Source organism: Protopterus annectens, chromosome 9.part0, assembly GCF_019279795.1.
Source record: "Protopterus annectens isolate FY-2018-M chromosome 9.part0, PAN1.0, whole genome shotgun sequence".
In the NCBI taxonomy this organism is placed as follows: domain Eukaryota; kingdom Metazoa; phylum Chordata; order Ceratodontiformes; family Protopteridae; genus Protopterus; species Protopterus annectens.
This window is the reverse complement of record NC_056743.1, coordinates 1,496,304,521-1,496,319,538: the sequence shown is the minus strand read 5'-3', so window position 1 is coordinate 1,496,319,538 and position 15,018 is coordinate 1,496,304,521. Positions and strand designations below refer to the sequence as shown.

At 37.0% G+C, this 15,018-nt stretch overlaps 1 protein-coding gene across 1 annotated transcript in view; it reads right to left on the bottom strand.

Annotated features, from left to right (window-relative positions):
* Positions 1–3,711: 3,711 nt before the first annotated feature.
* The window catches only part of LOC122812137 (shiftless antiviral inhibitor of ribosomal frameshifting protein homolog), a 773,241-nt gene continuing 761,934 nt past the window's right edge, over positions 3,712–15,018 (bottom strand). Inside the window, exon 10 of the mRNA XM_044084441.1 lies at positions 3,712–4,540. Coding sequence (XP_043940376.1) covers positions 4,344–4,540 — 197 coding nt within the window. The 3' untranslated portion in view covers positions 3,712–4,343. The remainder of the gene's footprint in view (positions 4,541–15,018) is intronic.

The following is a 15,018-nucleotide window of genomic DNA, read 5'->3' as shown; positions in this document are numbered from 1 at the left end:
CAACTTTATCTATCAGGTTTCACTTCAGTTTGATTTTCTTGCATCACCCCACCCCCCGGTGTGTGATTCTGTGACTAAGTCATGGTGATTGAACGGTTTTGAACCCCAGTTGTGGACCTGGTGTACTGATAAAAGTTGAATTCACAGCAAGCCCTACTGTTGTACAAGCTTCCTGAGTGGTTATTTTCAGTGGTGAGGGTGTGTGTCTGTGACTTTGGAGCCATAAACTTCATTTTGATGTATTTGTTCCTGTTAAGTGGTGGCATGCAAAGTACAAGTAAAACGGAATTGCTTTTGATATATGAAGTAAGTACAGTACTCCCGTATATAAGTTATATTAGCAGTTTGAGACAGGATCTGGGAAGAATGGTTGACATCCCAGGCACTTATAATTTAAGTTTATTTTTTATTTTATTTAGAGGCTCCTAATTTTTAGCCACTTCCTTAGTTGAGAACGATTTTATTTTGAAGGTGGTATGCAAGTGGGTTTGATCGTATAAGTCATACCCATCAACTGTCTGTCCCTGATTTTTATCTGAAAATCTCACTGTCAATCCCTTCTAAAGCTGATGACATTTGGAGAAAACCTGGTAAATCTTTCTTAATGAATAATGACAATGGTTATAGACCATTTTCTTCAGTAAATGTAGATTAATTCCCATGCTCTAATTTTATCAACATTTTAAGTTAATTGTACAAATAAGTATTCCCGATTGTCCCTGATTATTTCTGGATTTGCCCCTGATTTTGTTGATATTTGCCCTGGATTAGTTTGATTTAGAGCTGTGATGCAAGTATTTAGGTAAGGGGAAATTTATCCGGAGCGTTGTAAAAGATGCTATGGCTCCCAATGCTCATCTAAATTGTTTTTTATCATATAGTGATTGATGAACGTATTGCTTGTTTTACAGGTGAGTCAAGAAACTTGGAAGTTTGTGTGTGTGTGTGTGTGTGTGTGTGTGTGTGTGTGTGTTTGTGTGTGTCAGGGGTGGGTCTGGGGAGAGGGTTGATCGAGCAAGTCACTTATGCTTTCTGGTAGCCAAGGTGGTCAAGCTGCTTATTATAGAACAAGCATTTCTCGTTTGGATTTGTTAATGTTTAGCGAAACACTCTGCCAGCATTTAATGTATTTGCTGCTAATCTTTCTTTATCTGTTGGGAATTTGCCTTTGAATAATAGGAGAGAGCTTAATTTTGTAAGTTTATACTGTCAGTAGTGGTAAGAGACAGGCCAGCAGTTTAGATCTGGCATTCATTTAAGCACAGTACTCAAGTAATGAGTTGCTGAGTGATGTCTGAACATTATAAAGCACCAAGTAGTCACACAAACAAACACACAATGTTTTCCAATATATTTGTAAGTTTAAATGGATAAATGGATGCTGTTGTATATTGTATTGCAGAGTTGCACCATTATTCTTAAAGCCCAGTGTCTGTACTTAATTCAGTGTGGCTGAGCATTGTGAAAGCTGCCTCTTGCTCTTTAACAATTCCAGAATTTTGTTTTTTCTCTGTTAACCACTTTTAAGTATTAAATGAGAGAAGCTCATTACAAATTTCATTCAAAACCGGACACGTGTGAAGTTCGGTTTTGTGCCACTGTGACTGCCACAATTTGTTTTTAGTATACAGCAGGGGGCAGACTGCAGTATTATTTAGCTTGCATACATTTTTATATCCAAGATATAAAAAAGAACAGCCCTGTGGAGTGGACATGCACAAAACTAACAGAATCAGAACCATTAGATCCAAGGATTTGTTTTGCTTCTGACAATAAATAGGCCATGTTGATGAGACACAAATGTGTGTCAGAGGGTTCCCATGCACTGGAACAAGCTTCCCATCCATGTGAAGCAGAGTCCATCCCTAAACCCTATTTAAGCATAACTTTGGCCAATAGGTGGGAAATTGGAAATCATCCCTGTTGCCACCTATCCGTTTTTTTTTTCTGGACTATCCACAAATAAAATCAATTCTCTGGTAGTCAGGAAAACACTGTACAAACTCCAGTATTCTGTTTCACAAAAGGAAACAGACTATCAGTGTTTGTTAAATTGGATGATTTACTATGCTTTTTTTAAAGAAAAGCATAGTAAATCGACTGAATGCAGGCATCTGGGACAGAAAGAGGGTGTTCCCATAGCTGATGTTGCAACGATGTGGCAAAATGGGTGGAGAGTGGATGGGAGAGGGGTGGGGAATGGGTGGAGCTATGGGTGATGAGAGGGGTGTGACCTTAGTCCAGTTTTAGCCACAAAGAAACCTGGCAACCCTAGGTACGTACGAAGTTAAAGGACTGTGTTCTGAAGGAGGTGGCATGACAGAACATCAAACTAAAATTTTTAACTTAATGCCAAGCCAGAGCAGACAAAGGGGTTTAGAATGATTCTGACAGCTATAAATAAAAGACCACCCTATGCTACTTTGTATTGTTATAACAGACCTATACACATTTTTGCATATTTTATGTATTGTGTTTACTGGCTTGAATTAGCAAAATAAGTACTTTGTTCCTAAAAGCCACCTCTGGCATGTCCATCTCAGCTTGATATGTCAATCAAGTAGCCCATTTTTTTCCACATTAGCATTTTTCTAGAACTTTCTTAGCAAGTTGGAAATAATGTACTTCCCTTTCTAAGCACAGCATCGCATCTAACTTCAGTAACTTAGTAATTCCTGAAGAAAGGCTCATCCCAACTTGAAAATTTCAGCAATTGTAAAACCTGTCTTTGTTCAATAAATGGTATTACATCATCTGTGTTACAGTGTTTTGTGTTACTGAACCAACATTACATTTCCTAATTTTTTAATTCTTAATTTTTTCTTCAAGTAGCAGGTGACAGAATACTATTTGAATCCAACAATATTGACAAATAAAATAATACTGCTTCATTTGAATGCTGAAACAGAAAAATAAAAATCACTCAGAATGATACATGGAAGTTACTAATACATAATATTAATAAAAGACTGTTTTGTTCAGTTTCTGACTATATTAATACTTTAAAAGCCCACTTGCCAAGAGTACAAAAAGACAGATAGGGAGACAATATGCACTATATAAAGGAAGGTGCAAAGTTGTCTACATCCACCCAGGTTAAAATAATGTAAATGATAAATCATAGACTGCCAAAAAAGAAACATAAGTAAAACACAAATTCTCTTCCTGTTAAAGGAAATATCAAAAGGAATTCAGTATGTTTATAGTCTTTAAATGAACATTACATCTTATAACATAGCCTTAGGTAAAGGAAGAGGGATTCAGAAATAATACTTATTTACTTTTAATAAATCATTCAGATATTTTATTAGCAATATTTAATATAAATACATGATATATGTATATTTTTTAAACCCAAACCATGTCAGTTATCATGCTACTGTTTCCCCGCCTGACTTACCCATGCATTTCCCACACCAGTTGATGTGTGTATGTATGTCTGTGTAGATGCCCAGTGGGGAGTTCATTTCATAATCTCGAATTACTGAAATCCTGAATTTCAGTAACCCGGGACTATAAATTTGAACCATTCACAATACCGAAATCCACAATCCCGAATCACACAATCACGAACATGCATACACCATACACCACATAACACACACACACACCATTCCATCCACAGTACACAAACCACACAACCCCTGCTTATATATACCAACCCGAGGTCGCACATAAAAAAAAAAAAACCTCACACCACGCCATCCTCCACTCACTCGCACACAAATACACATCACACATACACAAATACCAACAAATCCAGCACTCACACTTACACCTCCCTACCTTTACCCACACATACGATGTACAAAAACATACACAAACACTCACTCACCTGCAATCTCAGGCACCATAACACTACATGCGACGTACCGGAAATGCATAAGCGCAGATTTGAGATATTCAAATTCGCTCTTATGCACTTTCGGCATTCTGGTTTATGGCTTCATGGTCTTGGGTTACTGAAATTCGAGATTTCAGTAATTCGAGATTATGAAGTGTAACCCCAGTGGGATATTGGGTACTGCGGCTTTAAACAATTCAACAGAAAGTTGTCTTAGGTCACCACAAGTAGTTTATGTTTGTCTCCTAGAATTAGATATCAGGCTTTCAGCCTGTCTTCCCCATCCCAACCAGCTGGTGTGTTCTGTATAAATGCTAAATATGTTTGCAAAAATATACTCTGCTAAGTGGAGCTATAAAGCATTCCTCCTCCATTATTTCATTTTCTGTATTTTTTATATTTTATTATTTATTTATTTTTTTTCTTTTATTGTAGCTGAAGATAAATAATGTTGGGATAGAATGTTCACAAGCATGTGGTCTGAGTCCCTCCATTTCTCTTAATCTTCTTCTACAATCCTTTCCAGGTCTTCCTGAATGATGTCATCTTCATCTTCAAGAAGGTCATCCTGACTGATGCAGGTAGCTATTGTTGAATTGCTGCTCTCATGTTCTCTGCTGTAGGTCAGGGCTACATCAAGACCTCGTATTCTTCGGGTCATGGGATGAATGCAATGGAGTCCAACGATATGTGGCTCTGAAACCAAGCAAAACAATCAGAGAAACTGTAAAAAAATCAGGAAGTACTAGTGGGTGCCTTGAATAACTTATGGAAATTGTGAGAAATGACTACAGTTCCAGTCATGCCCCTTCTTTATTGCCCTCAGCACCACAGCTATAAAACTGCTAACAGTAAAAAATATCTAATCTTACAGTTTCAAGTGTATCGTGTGTATCCCTACTTAACTCTTATCTCTTTAGGACTCGCTCTTCACTTCCCTTTCCCTTTTACTTTTTCTTTTCTATTTATAAACTGCTTTACTCTGCTTACTTTCCTGTTTTCTTCTATCTTTCTCTGTTTTTTTCCTTTGTTTGTAAACATTAATATACCCTATTGCTTGCTGACTTACCCTTATTGTACTTTAGTTGTGTTCATTGCTGCTTATAATTAATAATACTTTTGTATTTATATTAATCATTGTATGTAAGCTTGTTTAAAATTGCTTTTCATTTTATTTTATCTTCACTGTTCTTCATGTTTGTGGAGCATTTCTCTCCAGGCCTTCACTGAAAATGGGCTCATGCTCAGTCGGGCATTCCCGGTTAACAAATGTCAAAATAAATGTGCATTCTAAAACAAATTTAATGTGCATCTTTCCTTTTTCTCACCTTTGGATGCCTTAAACAATCTAGAATATTATGATTTAATGAAGCTCTATGACAGTACAACAAATAATCCAAACTTTCTTCTTGATCCCCCATCCAGCTTAGTCTACTTCTGTCTCTTTGCTCTGGTACTGTTCTACATGTGGTTTGTACTGCTGCATACATTTCCATTTAAGTGGTGGCATATACTCCCCTTACATCTGTGTTTATATGGCGGTATGTACTGCGGCATACATGTGTTTATGAGGTGGTGGTATGTACTGCTACATACATGTGCGTTTATGAGGTTATATGTACTTCTGCATGTACATATAGTAGTGCATACCACTATATAAATACATGTGTATGCAGCAGTACATACTACAACATGCACATGTGTATGTGATGGTATGTACTATTACATGCACATGTTTATGTGGTGATATGTACTACTACATACACATGTTTATGTGGTAGTATGTACAGCTGCATACATGTGTTTATGAGATGGTTGTATGTACTGCTACATACATGTGTGTTTATGAGGTTATATGTACTGCTGCATGCACATATAGTAGTGCATGCCACCACATAGACACGTTTATATGGTAGTATGTACTACTACATACACATGTTTATGTGGTAGTATGTACTGCTGCATACACATGTATTTATATGTATAAAGAATAAGATATGATACTGACTCTCTACAATAAATATATTTAGTAAAGTATTAGTCCTGGCAAATGCTGTATTTTTTTTTTCCATAATAAATTTTTATTGAAATATATTTTCCAAAAACATTACAAAAATACAATAAACATCACACACATAATACACTATAACTACTACAAACCATTTATACAATATCTACATGAAATGCTTCCTATATTTAATATATTCCTAAAATCAGTATCATGCTAATATAATATTGAAGACCTTTTCCCATATTTTCGGGTTATTAATATTTTTGTTAGTTTGTTTCAGAAGTAATTTATGTGCTAGTATATGCTTTATAGCCACAAGCTTAAAATTATTCCATGATGTCTTATGTGGTTCTAGCCAATTTGTGGCTATATAGAGTTTCATCAGCAAAAAAATATTCATACAAATAATAGTTTGCGATCTGGAAAGCTCTCTTGGAGGAATGTGTAGAATCATAAATTCCCATGACAGTGTATAACTTTGATAACCTATCTTTTGCAGTTGTACTTTAAGAGAGTTCCAAAGTTTATATACGCATTTACAACTCCAGAACATATGAAGAAGATCCGCTGTTTGATCTGCACAGTATGGACAAATTGGAGAATTCCTAGGGTTAAATTTATGTAATCTAAGATGTGTGTAATATGCATTGTTCCAAATCATCAATTGCGTGTACATCAGTTTTTGAAAAGAAACTGATTTCCTAGTTATATCAATTGCTTTTAATATCTGATTGTCTGTTACTGTTACTTTGTTTACCCAATACTCTGAAAGCAAAATTTTGTCCTGAAATTTCAAATCCTTAATTAATTTATATGCAGTTGCTATAAATTTAGTGTCTTGTTGGATAGCTTGCCACAGTTCAGAGCACTTATCCACAAATCCGCTGCAGGTTTAAAGTTCCTAAAGTAGCTCAAGGCAAGTTCTTTAACTTGTCTCATTATAACAATGTAACTTCTAGGTAGATTCATTTCCTGTCTAATTTGTAAAGCCGATAAGTCAAGTTTATTAAAAACATCAAATAGTGTCAGATTAAGTATTAATGGAAATTTGCTGAGATCGATCAGCTGATTATTTAGTTTAAAATTAGGATTCCTGTGGAAAGGTTGAAGAACCATCATATATTGCAATAAATCTACGGACTGAAATAAAGTTTGCAAAGATGAGACACAGGTTATTATGTGGTCCATGACCCCATATTTTATCAGACTAATTTTGTCCATAAAGGGCAATGCTTTAGGATTTATTTTCCTATCCAAAATATGCTTATGATTCAAGACCACCCAAGTTGGTATCCATTTTGTATTCGTTACATCATAATTAGCAATTCTTAAAATTTTATTAGCATTTACAATCAAATAATATGCTTCAAAGTTTGGTAGCTCAAGTCCCCCTCTTGTTTTAGGGGTCATTAATTTCTCATAAGATATTCTAGTTCTTTTTGGGTTCCAGATAAATTTAGCTAAATCTTTATGCATTTGTTTAAAAACTGTTTTTGAAATTGATAATTGGGCAGACCTAAATATGTATAACATTCGTGGTAGTATATTCATTTTCACTATTGATACTTTTGCTAATACCGGTAGTTTTAAATTCTTCCATCTGTCACAATCAGCTATTATGTGTTCCCATACTGTTTAACATTATTGTTATAAAAGTCCTTATTATCCGAGAGAAGTTGATACCCAAATATTTAATATTTTCTTTACATGTTAACTTCCCCATCAGGGCCATTAATGAAAAAGGTTTTGGGGTTCTTAACGGGAAGATATTCGTTTTCTGTAAGTTAATTTTATAATTAGAAACTACTGAAAATTCGTTTATGAGCTTTAATATCTTTTCACTGTCCGAAATTGGGGTTGTACAATAAATAATAAGATCATCGGCGAATGCTGACATTAATATTTTATTCCTATAAATTATTGGTCCATTATGATACAAATTTTGCTTGATATATAAAAACAGGGGTTCTAGATATAGGTTAAACAATAAGGGGGACATGGGACAACCCTGACGAGTACCATTTTTAATCTGTATTCTGTTAGAATAAGTCCTATTGATGTATAGCGTAGTGTATGGATTACTATATAATATTTGTAGTATCTGAATGAATTCTTGGGGCAAGTTAAAATAGGGTAACACATCAAACAAAAAATGCTGTATTTTTAATCACACAGTTGGCAATTTTTAGAGAAGTTTATTTGCAAAGTGGATAGAAAGAGGGTTAGTGAGGCAAAATTTATTATTGTTGAGGCAGGAAATAGTTGGTTGGGAATGCTGGGAAAAGAGAAAGGATAGAAGTAGACATGTGCTAAGACTAAGCCCTGGTTCTTCGTTGGAAGAACAAAAATGTTTTGCAGGAGTAGAGGTGTTGCAGTTGTTATTATGAGGGGACAGGGTGTGGAAGTAAGTATAGGCATGTGAGGGGAGAAGGAGGAAAGGTAAAAAAGAAGAACCCTGTTCATCTTAGTCTTGTACAGCTACATAGATCTGAAGAAGTTTGTATACCTAGCAAACGAAAAGCACTTCATTAAAACATTTTTTTACTCGCTGCAAGTCTTCCATCTGCTCTTTTTTACAGTTAGTTTGTCATCAAGATGATCTAAGGTAATCAGAAAATTTGTTTTTGAATGTTTGCTAATTGTTAAGGTGCCTGAGAGCGGATGGCAGAGTATCCCAAAGGATGGCAGGGTATCCCAAAGGATGGCAGGGTATCCCAGTGGTTAGACAAAGAGTTAGAGTAGAATGAGATTCCTGCTAAATTTTGGGCTTAGGTGAAACTGAGTAACAGCTGGTCTTTAGAGTGGGGTGATTTTGTTGGTTGGTGTAGCTAAATAATTCATTTTACTGCTGGACATCAGTCATGGTAGTTTATTATGAATAGGTTATTAAATTCTAGGGTGGCTTCATCTATGCAGAGGTATTTTAGTCTATTCCAGTTTATTAGCATTACTGAAGAAATGAAATTGTCTACATTTAATGTTGGACATGTTACAGATGTTCATATACAGGTGTTGTTTTATTGGGTTAGTGTTACATTTATCTATAAAGCTAAGTAAGTGTTCACTAATGCAATCAGATAACGTGCCATTTTTACAAGTAAGTTTTTAGTCTGCTGGAGTTTATCCAATCTAGGGTGAAAGCTTAAGAGGAGGGCTTGTGTGTTGGTATATACTGCTGTATGCATATGCATTTAAATGGTGGTATGTACTACAACATATACATGTCTTTATCTGGTGGTATGTACTACTACATACACGTGTTTATCTGGTGGTATGTAATACCACATATGCATGTGTTTATGTGATGGTTAGTACTACTACATATACAAGTGTATTTCTGGTGATATGTACTATGTATGCATGTGTTTATGTGGTGGAATGTACTATTACATATACATGTGTGTCTGGCAGTATTTACTACTACATATACATGTGTTTATCTGGCGGTATTTACTACTACATACACGTGCATTTACATGGTGGTATGTACTACTACATACACTTGTTTATTTGGTAGTGTTTACTACTACATACACATGTGTTTATCTGGCAGTATTTACTACTACTATGTATACATGTATTTATCTGATGGTATTTACTACCACATACACATGCATTTACATGGTAGTATGTACATATACATAGGCATGTGTTTATGTGGTGCTATGTACTACTACATATATATGTGTTTAAGTGGTGATATGTACTACTACATATATATGTGTTTATCTGGCAGTATTTACTACTACATATACCTGTGTTTATCTGGTGGCATTTACTACTACATATACAAGTGTTTATGTGGTGGTATGTAATACCACCACATATACATGTGCTTACCTGTTGGTATGTGCTGCTGCATACACATGCATTTACATGGTCGTAAGTGCAACTACATACATATATACATGTGTTTATGTGATTTGCACTACTACATGCATGTGTTTATATGTTGGTATGTTCTACTACATACACATGTTAATGTTGCAGTATGTACTACTACATACACATATGTTTGTCTGTGGCATGTACTGCTGCATACACATGCATTAATGTGGTGGTATGTACTACTCCATATACATGCATTTATGTGGTGTTATGTACAACTACATACATGTGTGCGTATGTAGTAGTACCTACTACTGCATACATGTGTGTTTATGCAGCATTATCTCTGTAAAGATGTTTATTCCTGTATATGTTGGTTTGTAAACTATATATACATATATATATATATATATATATATATATATATATATATATATATATATATAGATTATATATATATATATATATATATATGGTTTCACTTGAAACCATCGAATTACCATTTCGTCGAGCCTAACATCAAGACTAAAACATTGCAAACTTACATCAACGAAAAGTTAATTCATCGAGTTGCATACCATCGAGTGTGGAGTACAGAACTGGTTATATTGTGGTATTTACCGGTACTTTTGGAATTCCTGCTATAGTGAAACATTTAAAGGCTGTTGTCACTTTAAAAACACAGATCTTAGTTATCCAACATGGTGGAGAGTATAACATTTTGCCGTGGAATAACAGGTACTGAAGCTTTGATCTTAAACAATTGTAAATAGTTTATACTGAAGAATCGGCGTGGTATTGGAGTCATTATGTTGATTTTATGTGCTGCTTTTCTCTTCATTATCATGTTCTACATTACGTTTAATTATAGTTGGTGGAATACACGTGAAGTATGGAATTGTTATGGTGGCAAGAGTGCAACTATGGGTGAAGATAGTTATATGTGCACATGTTTACTGTTGTGTTACTACACGGGGTGTTGACCGGGTGTTGTGTGTTACCACTATAACATATTTCCATGTTTTGTGTGTGGCACTATTTGCAGTTTGTCATGTTTGAGCACTCGTTTTCGATGGTATGCAACTTGATTAATTAACTTTTCGTTGATGTAAGTTTGCGATGTTTTCGTCTCGATGATGTTAGGCTCGACGAAATGGTAATTCGATGGTTTCAAGTGAAACTATATATATATATATATATATATATATATATATATATATATATATATATATATATCTGGACCTAGGACTTTTGAACAAAAGTTCTAAAGTCCGAATCCATTACCACTGAACACACTTTAACGAAAGCGCTTTCATCGAAAAAGTGCTTTCGATAATGTATGTTAAAAAAAAAAAATCTACTTGAATGCAGGGGGGGCAAGCCCCATGCACCCCCCGATGTGGGGGCTGCACCCCCACACCCCCCTACTTTAATATTCTCACTTCGAGGTCGCACTACAGTGGGGAAAAGGGAATTTTCCCTTATGGCACCGTAGTACAACTGGAACAACAAGCACACTTACGAGAAATTGCCGCTTCGATGAACAACACTTTCGCACAAGTATGCTCACCAAACTGGGATTCGGTGAATGATGCAGTCCAGCAATTGTATGGATCCAATATATATAAATATATATATATATATATATATATATATATATATATATATATATATATATATATATATATATATGTATATATATATAAATGTACAGATTTTGTAGAGTTTGGGCTTTGTTTATTGATCAACATTCGAGAAGTACATAAAGTTCTAAGATTGTAGATACTGTATGCTTGCCTGCATGTTGACATTGCAATCTGAATGCTTCAGTGTATGTAATGTACATTACATATGACGCTAATATGCAGAAGTATGTATATACCATGTAACTGTCATGGACAGTAGAATCTATATAGTAATGCTGTGTACAAAGTCTACTTTGCAAACTTTTCAGATTAGTATAATGGATCTATGCATATCATATTATGTTACCCATATAATAGTCATCTTGAATTAAAAATCATCAGCTGTACTTGCATTTGTGAAAGAGTTTCATAGTGTATTACAGTCGGGTACTATTTTCATGCTGTACTGTTTAATTTTTATTGCTGACTTTGTATTATCACCTCTTAATCTAATGTGTGTATCTCTTACATTTAGACTATTTTCTACATTGTGGCCAGGGTTCAGAAAGGTTTGTGGTAAGCCCTGTTTCACTCTATCAGTAGATCTTTGCAATTCTTAGAAAGCCATACTTACCTCAAAGAGGGGCAGCTTCACAATGGGCTATCTCTTTGGCCAACTACAAGCTATCTCTTTGGCCAACTACAAATACTAATGATGCATTCTGGGGAGCAGCATATGGTAATTAGCCACATGCTCTTTCCCTGGAAATACATGCAGAAAGCTCTTTATACAAATACTTACCACCAGGCATAGTAATTAATTTGGCAAAATGCTCACATTCACCCATTATGTTTAACAGGTAAGACTGCATTAGAGGTAAGTGCTGGGGAGATTAATGGATAGGGAGTGTTAGAGGTGTGTGTATGTGTGTTGCTGCATGTGTGAGTGTATGTAGAGGTATGAGATTATAGGTTCATAGCTGTGTAGTAGGCTAATGGCCCTGGAACCTTTACAAGCCTAGCCTATAAAAGTGCCCTGGCATCATGACGTCCGGTGTTAGTTCCCAGTGCCTCTATCATGTAGAGCAACTGGAGTGATCCCCGGGGTGAACTTTCTATTTCCCATCCACTCATCAACATTTCTCTTGAAGATGGCCAGTGAGGTACTCTGTTTAACATGTATGGGAAGTCTATTCCATAGCATGGGCAGTCTCTGGATTATGAACCTGTCCCTCCAGCATGTTCTGTTGATTGTGGTAATGAGGTTGAGGTCTCTGGAGCATGTGGTGCGGAGGGATTGGGACTTCTTTAGATGCAACATTTCTAACAGAGCTGGGTCAGAGATGGCTTTGTAAGTCAAGTAGAGATTGCCTCTTAATAGGCAATATGAGACGGGGAATAGCTGGAGGTTTTTGAGTCTGCTCATGTAGGACATGTGTTTAAGGCCTAGGATCCTTTTTGTGAGGTACTTCTGTGGCCTTTCCAGCTGTTGCATGTGTCTAGTGAGGTACATGCCAAATGGGACACTATAATCGATGATTGGCCTAATGAGGGAAGAGTAGAGAGAGATGATGACCTCTTTCTTCCTGGATGCAAAACCCTTGGTAATGCGATGTTCCACATAGAAGGACAGTCTGACCACAGTGGCAATGTGGTGGTTGAAGGAGAGGTCACCATCAACCTGTGTCCCCAGATCTCTTATAATGCCTTCAGTGTTCAGTGGGCTCCCATCAGTGTGGTAATTAGTGGGAACTGAGTTTTTTCCAAAGGGGATGACGATGCATTTTTTGGCATTAAGCTTAAGGCCATGGTTTTGACACCAGTCACTGGTCTCAGCAAGGCCTTTCTGTAGGACGTCTACATCACTTGGGGAGTTAATAATGGCTCCCAGCTTGCAGTCATCTACAGACTTGGTCAGCCAGAGTCCCTCCTTGTTGGCCTGGACTTTTGAGAAGTAGATGACAAACAGGAGAGGACCCAGGACCAATCACTGTGGGACTCCACTCATGAATGTTTGACAGTCTGACTTGGAGTCCGCTACTAATAATTACTGAGTGGAGAATGCTATCAAAGGCCTTGGCCAGATCAAGGTAGGCTGTATGAACTGCCTTGCCCTCATTCACAGCAGCTCTGACTGACTCAAAGAAGACAACCAGGTTGAGCAGGCATGATTTACCTTTCACAAAACCAAATTGCGTGGGATCTAGTGTTTGGAGATTCCCTATATCCTTGTTAATTAGGTCCTTGATGATGCACTCCATAGCCTTACATGTCAGACTCATCAGGCTAATGGGGCGATAATTCCCAGGGTCTCTAGTCACTCCTCCTTTATGGAGTGGGATGACTGTAGCAATGCACCATTCGGTAGGGACAAAGCCTGAGGTGAATCTGTGATTAAACAGGGCACACAGATGTGGTGCCAGTTCACTTTGTAGTTCATGTAGAACACATCCAGGTGTATTGCTGGGTCCCATGGAAGTTGTATTCTTGGCATTGGACAATGCAGCTTTAACCTGTGCTGCAGTAATGCTGGGGGCCTGTCATTCCTCCAGTATTGTGATTGGTCCTTTGGGGAGAGGGATAAAGTTGGCACTGAATCTGTCAGCCAGTATGTTGGCAATATCTGTTGGCTCAGTATAGGATGTGCCACTGTGCAGTAACTCAGGGCAAACCTGGGTATTGCCATGGAGATTCTTGATATAACTATAGAAGGCTTTGTGGTTGTTTTTAGTGTCTGTCGCAATTCTGCCTTCATAGCTGGTTTTAGAGATTTTGATGAGGGATCTCAACTTTTTGTTGAGGCTAATAACAGAGTTTTTCCAGTCTTGGGACTTCACCTTTTTCTGCAACAGTGTCTTCCTTCTGTTGTAGAGTTTATTAATGGCAGAGAACCACCAGATTGGTTTCTTTTTTTGGAGGAGAGTGTCTCGGTTCTGTTGGGTATGGCTAGTTCCATGCACTTATGTACGTGTTTGTACAGTACATTGTTATAAGATTCAGCAGTCATGCATCTATTTTCCATTGACATGGGTACCACAAAGTTAGCCACCTCTGTTTTTAGGAGCCCAAAATCAGCTTTGGAGAAGTTTTTCATGGTGGTTACCTTTCCAGGGGTGTGTGGGTGAGATGTGGATTTCTATTGTGATTAGTTTGTGGTCGGGTCTAACCAGGGAGGAGTTGAATATTGGTGTAGAGCGACGGTTGCCCATGTTAGTAATATCCAGGTCAAGGGTGTTGCTTCCTCTAATGGGGATAAGAATGAGCTGTTCTAGGGCACTGGAACTGATGAATTCCAGGAAGTGTTGGGCCAGTGTATTGGTGGATGAGTAGTTTTCCCAGTTGATGGAGGGGTAGTTGAAGTCACCTAGTATGAGAGTGTTGGGATGGACCCTAATAAATTCCAGGGTAAATGAGTGTGTATGTGTTTATGAGTGTGTGTGTGTATGTGTGTGTGTGTATTTGCCTTGATGGTGTCAGTAGTGGGGTAAGATAGAGGATAGGAAGGCTAGGTATGTGTGTGTGTGTGTGTGTGTGTGTGTGTGTGTGTGTGTGTGTGTGTGTGTGTGTGTGTGTGTGTGTGTGTGTGTGTGTGTGTGTGAATGAATGAATGAGTGTATCCGTGAGTGTAATTTGATGGGGAATGTTCGCTGTACATTGTGTGTGTGTGTGTGTGTGTGTGTGTGTGTGTGTGTGTGTGCGTGCGCGCGCGT